The 8,378-nt window shown below is 38.5% G+C and overlaps 2 protein-coding genes across 2 annotated transcripts; one reads left to right on the top strand and one right to left on the bottom strand.

Annotated features, from left to right (window-relative positions):
• Positions 1–215: 215 nt before the first annotated feature.
• On the top strand, positions 216–3,257 carry GCK72_016455 (uncharacterized protein; the record flags this gene model as incomplete). Its single annotated transcript, XM_003101453.2, has 6 exons — positions 216–398; positions 706–924; positions 1,020–1,469; positions 1,520–1,593; positions 2,005–2,083; positions 3,075–3,257. The coding sequence occupies 6 exons, from the start codon at positions 216–218 to the stop codon at positions 3,255–3,257; spliced, it is 1,188 nt and encodes a 395-aa protein (XP_003101501.2).
• Positions 3,258–3,596: 339 nt separating this feature from the next.
• GCK72_016454 (uncharacterized protein) lies at positions 3,597–6,126 on the bottom strand (the record flags this gene model as incomplete). The annotated part of the gene is made up of 5 exons (XM_003101462.2): positions 3,597–3,751; positions 4,452–4,665; positions 4,714–4,801; positions 4,854–5,206; positions 5,908–6,126. The coding sequence occupies 5 exons, from the start codon at positions 6,124–6,126 to the stop codon at positions 3,597–3,599; spliced, it is 1,029 nt and encodes a 342-aa protein (XP_003101510.2).
• Between the last annotated feature and the right edge of the window lie 2,252 nt (positions 6,127–8,378).

Below are 8,378 nucleotides of genomic sequence, written 5' to 3'. Positions count from 1 at the left end.
TTCTCTTTTTCTTCGTTCGTTTCACCCAAAAAATCAGTTTCCTTTCCCAAATATGTATATGAGATTCTTCGAAAGCACATTTGTTCCCGGAAACACGTCAACTGTCAAAAAATGTCAGTGTATATAAGGATCCTCTTCCTGCAAACAAATTAACTTCTTTATTTTCTACTTTTAAACTTTTGAACCCCCAACCTTCCAGACATCAAGTTTTCCAGATGACGTCATTAGCACCTTCACCAACGACGTCGACGCTACAGGTAGTCAATGGGACAGCACACATGGATGAATTAGGGGATCATATCGACTTCTACATTTATATTCTGCCAGCTATTGTACTTTTTGGATTGACGGGAAATATCGTTTCGCTGGTCACGATTTTTCATTCGAGATTGAGAAGGGTGAGTTTTTCGCCTAAAGTACAATGTTACTGTTAACTTAACAGAAAACAACATATATAGCATACTTGCATACCAGACCGTTTATTAACGAATAGCCATCCAGTCCATAGTCGGTCACAGATTTAGAACTCGTCGAGATCTAAATTTTAAAATGTTTTTATCTCATAGCATTGAGGTTTAAGCGAGTTATGCGATATGCGTTCTCGGCCCCTTTCGGCCCAGTTTGCAAGTCTGTTATATAGCAATAGAGAATAGTTATAAAAAGTAATAATATTTGTTTTGAAACAAGTATGTTTCTTTGCTTCAGGTAAACGCCAACATATATCTTATTGTTCTGACCCTTGCCGACAGTATATTCCTGACTGGAGTTCTACTCATCTGCTTCAAAGTCGACTGGATAGCATATGAATATTGTGTCGGACTGGAATACGTCCTGATGACAGCTTCCTACATCTCCAGTTGGTCTACAGCTGCTCTCACCATTGAAAGATATTTGGCCATCGCCCACCCGTTGTCCCATATGAAGGTTAGTAGTTCATTCATATAAAATGCGCTTGTTATTATTCTAGTTGTTTTTAATTTTATTTCTGTCTATTTGAAACCTCAAAAATCAAATTCCAGTATGGCCACGTGGACCGAGCCAAGGTGATGATGTACTGGGTTCCCATCCCATTTGTGCTTCAACTCTTCCAATTTTTCTCGTTGGAACCATCGAATGGAGAGAGAAAATGTGCACTGAAAGAAGCCAACTACCAGATTATAGCCCAAGCACTCGACACAGTTCTATGCTATGTTGTGCCATGTATCATTATCGTTGTCTTGAATATTTTGGTGTCTCTCCAAGTCCGAAAGTCTCAAGAACATTTTATGGCGGAGACTAAAAAGAATAACTCAAGAAGAACTGGTGGATCGTCGTCGTCTTCTGGCACATGGACCCGAATTCTTTGGGTGATGCCTCTAGTGTTCGTTGTCTTGAACACGCCCTTTTATGTGTCAATGATGGTGGAAATTGTGCTGCAAACTGTGTATCAATCCCCGCCTTCGGAGACTACGAGATCCGAACTTTATATGGTGAGTTTTCCCGGGATATTTGATTGAAAAATTATTCTAGAAAATTCCAGACAATTTACAATACGGCTCACTACATGTATTACCTGAATACAGCGATTGATGTGTTGGTTTATGCATTTTCAAGGTAAGGGAAAAAACAAAAGATGGGAGACGGGGGTCGAATCCGAGTCGCAATATTAGTATTCAGTATTGTCACCGATTGCGCCATAAAGAGAAAAATCTTCTTTTTTTTTCTTTTTTTTCCTACTTGCGGCCCATACACGATTCTCCATCAGTCCCGTAGCCGGTGACAAACAGAACTCGCTGAGATCTACATTTGGACATATTTTTCAGCTCAAAATATCGAACTTTAAACGAATGTTGCATCTATAGAACATTTCAGCTCTCTACGATATAATTGAAACATTTTCATATTTCCATCTTTGAGCACCTACCATATTTGCTGGCTTTGTTTCAATTAGGATTTTGACAGAGCCTATTTTCCCATGATTTTAATACTTTTTTTTTTTGAAATTTCAATAATGCAATTTTTCAGCGCAAACTTCCGAAAAACTGCCATAATCGCATGGAAACGAATTCTATGCCCTGGATATGCGGAGAGACAGAAGGGAAAGGTGAGCATGTTTTTATTGGTCTAACCCTAACCATTTCAAAAAATTCTGTGATTTTCACAGATTCTTTTGAATTAACATCCACCAACAACTATTCATTCGTTCCTAATTTTCTTTTTCCAAAACAATTAATTTTCCTTACCACTCCTTATTTTCTCTCAACAACACCCACTGATTCAAATTTCCGTATCTTTGCCTATCTTTTAACAGCGCTTTCTGCTCTCCATTCTTCGTTCCATTGGTGACACTTTCGAAAAACGATTTAATCCACGTCACCGACCTGCTTTACATACAGTAAGACTTGGAATGTCTTCTCCTGCATTCAATTAACACTTTGTTCGTTTTTTGTTGTTTCACGTTGCAACTTCGCTCTATTGAGAATCAATTTGAAACCCCAGTGGAGCGCGGTTGTGCTGACACCGCATGTCACATTCTTGCACATACTAACCATACTAACAGTTTGATATCCTTCTTATGAAAGACTGTTGAAAATAGCTCAACTTTAAACCGTGTAACTCCGTCAGATGTTGTCTTATCGCTTCAAGACTGATATATTTGAATAGAAAAAATCAAAAGCTACATTTTTGTAGTTGACAACTTTTTGATAGCTATTCAGGTTATCGAGATATAAGCCGTCAAAGATGAGCTACTGAAAACACTGCGGGGAGACGCAGAGAAGTCAGCCGCCCTCGTTTCTCTGCGTCTCTCTGTTCCAGTCGCTTTTCTATAAAGTCGCATATCTCAAAGTCTAGAACAGCTATCAAAAAGTTTACAACTGCAAAAATGTAGCCCAAGACTTTTTCTATAAGCCTATTCAAAAATTGAGACACTAAGGCTTTTTGTCGCTGAGATACAAGCTTTCAAAGTTGACCAATTTTTCACAAAAAAGACGAATTTTTCGGCCCGACAATGTATGAACCTTTCTGTCTGTCACTCTGTCCTTGTAACTTCATTCTTTCTAAAATTGTCCACCAATAATTTTTCAACTTTCCAGGTCCTTGTCACCGACCAAACCTCTCGTATCTCCTACCGAATGACATCTGAAAGAAGTACAATCCGTTTTCCGAACAACAATTCAAGAGCCGGATCGCCCAAGCTTCAAGTCGGAAATGCCGTCTCTATCCCACTTCTGGGCACGGAAATTCAAGGACCAATTAATGAGTCAACAGCGATTTGAATCAAATTTTTCTTCTTTTTTTTTGAAATCCCATATTTCTTCTCATCAGGTGCCATCGTTTTCTTCTTTCTCTCGCGCGGGTGGATTCCCTTCTGGTTTCTTCTTATTATGTTTTCTAGCTGCCTATTTCTACCTTGCTACAACGAGTTTCAAACTCAAATAAATATTATATATACATACAGGAGAAGAAAACTTAAAACACAACAAGGAGCCCGTAGAAAGAAAATAAAATATAATTACTGATGAGAGAGGGGGATGGGATGAAAAAGCGGAATGATATGGGGATGGAATAGAAATTTGATAATTTTTTGAAAATCCAAAAAAAAAAAGGAAATATGATTATGCTGGCGCAATGCCAAGATACTTCGCCACGAATACTCGAATCACTGCAGTCATATGATCGATTGTTGGGTAGTGGAGAGCATTCGCGTTGTCGGATGCTCGATGCCATACAGATGGGAATGGGACGGTGATGAGATGTAGGATTGGCACGCCTGGAAAGTGCGCTCTAATGATGAAGTTAAAGAATTTTACCGTATTTCTTGAATATTCAACTGTAAAGCATTGAATTTTCAAAGAACTGAAGTTTTTTTTTATTGCAGATCCCCATACCTTAGAAAATTCTAAGAAAAACCAAAGATTTTTCTTCATTTTCTCGTTTCCTAAACTTTTTCCAGCAAATTTTCTAAGTTTTTCTATTAATGTCGAGAAATAATAGAAAAACCTGTTGGAAAAAAGGTAGGAAACAAGAAGTTGAGGAATAAATCTTGTCCGAGAGGACTACACGAAAATCTCTTCCATCAAAGCTCATTTTGAGTCAGAAGAACGGGTATTAGCATACTTGCAACGAGCCGGGGTGAAAAATTTGAACTGAAATTTTGAACGAAATTTTGAATTTTTTTCCCAAAAATGTCGAATTTTTGACTATACTTCAGAATTCAATCAAAAGCTAGTTATGCATCAAAAAATTGAAATTTTTAATGTAAAATTTCAAGAAAAATTCAAAAAATTTGGTAAATAATAGGTACCTTTTTTGAAGCCGGGCCGGGCCTAGAAAATTCTCTACCGGCCCGGGCCGTAAATTTGCAAGTATGGGTATTAGAGCGATTTTTTAAGCACTTTTTTGGCACTTCTCCTCTAAAAACACATTTTCCTACTGTAACTCAAAAATTCTTCATCATATCAGACGGTTACCTCTCTTCAAAAACGGAATATGATCATCCTCCACTTGATTATAAGACAACTGTTTATTGAAAACATTCCTCCGAATCGAATTCAGACATCCAGTTGATCTGAGATTCGCCTCGACATCTGCTAGTTGACTGAATAACTCATTAGCACCCATTCCAATCGTATTTCCGATAGATGGGTTCGCAGCGCCCAGGAGGTCAAGAAGCATAAGGACATCCTAAAATTATAGAAGTTTTTGGGGGAATTTCAGAAGCTAATTGATTACAATTCGATCAATCTCTTTGCTGAGCTCAAAATTGTTCAGACTGCTCGAAGATGGGTACCACTTTTGCTCCCATTTCTGTGCCAAATGTCTGGAAACTGATTAAAATTTGTTTTAATTTTTTGCAAAAAAACCACACTTACCTAGACCCATACAAGGAATCCGTCGCCGTCCAATCCCTGAACGCCTCCTCCCCATCGAAGAAAATCAATTGAAGTCCGATCTGTTGAGCCACTCTCTTATACATATACGGAGCCAACGTCTGTGCAATATCCAACATCATTGCGCACGGCACCGCTGAATCTGTCGCCGCAATCATCACTTGTCCCGGAATGATTTTCGAATCGTAGTGACACGCAAGGACGAGACGGCGTGGAGCAGCTTCATCGAATGTTGCGATGAGGTTGCGGAAGTTTCGACTGCCGAACGGCGTCGTGTCGGTGAATGAATCCCATTCGGTGGCGAAACCCAAGTTGTGAAGGAAGTTTTGCATGTACTGGAAATGGAATTGTCTATGGTTGTTGGGGGATAAGCTTGCTGGGAAGAAATTTTCCGAAAAATCCAGAAAACTTTTCGAATTATCCGTCTGAATAGCAGTAAACGCGCTCCACTAGACTTTCAAACTTTAATTATTTCTATTCGTTGTGGCATTTTGATACGCAACTTAATCGACCACTCTTGAGCCGATTTATGTGAGTTTTCAAATTCTTTTGAATAAAAAATCAAATTCTTTTGAATAAAAAATTTATTTTGAATTTCGCGCTATAATGTTCGCTGATTCCAGCGGAGCACGTTTGATTTTAGTACTCATTCCCAGGCGCCGTGTTATATGCGAATTTTCTAAGATTTCAGACTTTATGGAACTGATAAAATATGATTTTTCAGTCAATTGTAGAAAAAATCTCGGTTTTTTGAAGACGAAACGTTTTTTTTTTCTATTGTAATCTTCATTTTTCATAACGCGCTCTACCGGCAATGAAAAAATAGTGTGAAAAATCGAGTGACGCAGAGAAAAACGAACATTTTCTCAAGAGGATCACGGTAGAGCGCAGTTGTCAAAACCGTGTAGCAGAGGAGCGAGTTTTCAGTCTGAATCTTTCTCTTCTCCGACCTAAACCACGATTTTTCTGACTTTTAGATTGAAAATTTGTGGTTTAAACCTTATTCTAAAAATCCCAAGTCCCATCTCGAACTTACATCTCCAACCTGCCTATGCTGCGGTGTATCCACTATTCTCGGCACCATAATAGGCGCCAGAATCTCTTTAAACCTCGTCTGATTCGTAAAATCTCGACAAAGTCTCAACGTGGACGATTCGGGGAGAAGTGATAGTTGATGTGTCCGCTGATTCGTCCTCCATTGTCCCCACGCCGATGTTGTGCAAATGAGGATTCCCAGTACGACGGCCAGTGACATCAGAATGAAGATGAGCTTCCAGTTGTAGCGGATCACCTGGAAATGACAGAGTTTGCAAAAGGGAACTAATTGGAAAATGTTTGATAAAAACTATTGAAAAATCGATTCCTGCATCGCCCCCCGTGTGTGCAAAAGTTCCGGGAAACAGATGTGTCAATAGAGTCGTCGAAAACGAACAAACGGGCGAGAAAAGCTAGCAGAGCAGCCCGGAGTGAATTGAATTAACAATGAGGTGTTTCGATCAGAAAAAGAAGGACAATCGAGGGGTATGTGTGGGAATATGGAATGGCGCTTATTTTGAGAAAAGGTGAGTTGGAAATGGGAGAAATGGAGAAAGGAGAAGAATCTAGACAGACAATCATCTAATCTGGTCCAGAAAACGTTCGAGTTTTCAAAGGCTAGATCCTAGCCGGTTTTGAAATATGAACATATATCATTTGTAGCGGATAACAGCCCTTTATCTCACTAGGGAAGGTCATGGACTCGGTCTGGAGTCATGGGATGTGGCCTATATCATTGGAAAGCTGAGAAAACGCTGATTCCAAATATATATTCAGTTTTTGCCCTCGAGGCTAGGTATTCGAGAAAAACTAGGTCAAAGTGTGGAAAAATGACAAATTATTGCTTTTTGAACACGCGAAATTGGCAAAAAAGAATTTCAAAAAGTTTTTCGCGTGTTAGAAAGGCTATAGTTTGTCTTTTTTCTAACTTTGACCTTGTTTTTCTCGATTACTAGGCATCGAGGGCAAAAACTGAATATATATTTGGAATTAGCGTTTTCTCAGCTTTCCAATGATATAGGCCACATCCCATGACTCCAGACCGAGCCCATGACCTTCCCTAGTCAGAAACGGCTGGGATCCAGCAGCTAAAATTCGAAATTCTTTTCGAGCATGTCAGAAAAAGCCAAGTCACATTTTTACATTCGATAATGAATTCTTTTTATACATTCCACCAAACACAGGCTAGACATCATAAATTCAACTGACTCCATTTCTAGAACACTAGAAATGTTTCATAAATATCTTCTAAATAGAGAAATCGTATGAAAACAAGTCATTTTATAGAGTCAGAAATACTGTCTCGATAACATGAAGCTAACTGAATGAGCAACGCAGACGTTCGTTTTTCAACAGGAGCATTTAGGCGCCATTTATCCGGGATATTGTCATTTTAAGAAGTGATTACTTAGTTTCAAGTTTTGAGATCAGGACGTTGGAAAGAAGGAATATCGAATTAAATAGGAATCCGGAGACTTGAGAGTTAAAGAATGCGTCCCTCACAACACGCGTGAGATATCAAATGAACCGAGACGCATGAATTCTAGTCGTGTACTTGCTATTTTATTAGACATGGGAATTCAATTTGTCCCTGGTATTCTAGTCTAAAAAGGGGGAGTACCTCAGTTCTGATAAAGACGGGAAGAAGTCGGAAAACAAAAAAGATAGATTCAGTTCTAAAAATGGGAGTTTCAGCCGAAAACTTATATTATAACTATTCAAATGCTGAAAATCGGGGTTCTTTTCTCGGTTCCCTTGGAATTGGGTTGAATTCAATAATCACAATTTCAAAATTTCAGATAAACTCGAAAATTCTCTTCAAAAGTTTATATAATTTTCTTGAAAAAGAAAAGAAAAAAAAGAAAAATCAAAACTTTTCTCCATAAATCAGTCACTACCTCAACAAAAAGAAATGTGTTGCACTATCCGCTCTCGCTATTTCTCTCTTTCATTCCATTCAACCCACACACAATCGGAGAGAGAGAAAAAATTGTGATCGGTGTTGCGGGTAGATGATTCTGGCGAGTATACAATAAAAAAACTGGGCAAAGACTAAAAATGGGGAAAAACGAGAAGGCGATTTCAGTGTTTTCATCGGTTTGAAGACGTCGCATCGGAGATTTTTAGTTTTTCGCTCAAAAAACATGAAAAATAGGCTAAAAATCAGGTTTTCAAACTGAAAAATGCCTGAAAATTGTCAATTTTCAACAATTTTCAAGCAAAAACTCAATTTTGGGCCTAAAAATGACTGGGAAACCGGTGGAATTCCAATTTCGGGCGTGAATCGGATAAGAAAAAATAATAAATTATTTAGAAAAAGAAAAAAAAAGCAGATTTATTACAGATTTTCACAAGAAAAACATTTAGAAAAGTGAAAGCCTATCAACGATAAATCGTACTTTCACTATTCTCTGCTATCGAGAATTCGTCGGTCACCGACTACGACTTATCGGGAGACTCCGCCCACTTTCT

Source organism: Caenorhabditis remanei, chromosome V (assembly GCF_010183535.1).
Source record: "Caenorhabditis remanei strain PX506 chromosome V, whole genome shotgun sequence".
Lineage (NCBI taxonomy): Eukaryota > Metazoa > Nematoda > Chromadorea > Rhabditida > Rhabditidae > Caenorhabditis > Caenorhabditis remanei.
Note: the sequence above shows the minus strand (reverse complement) of the source record. Positions and strands in the feature narration are given on the sequence as shown.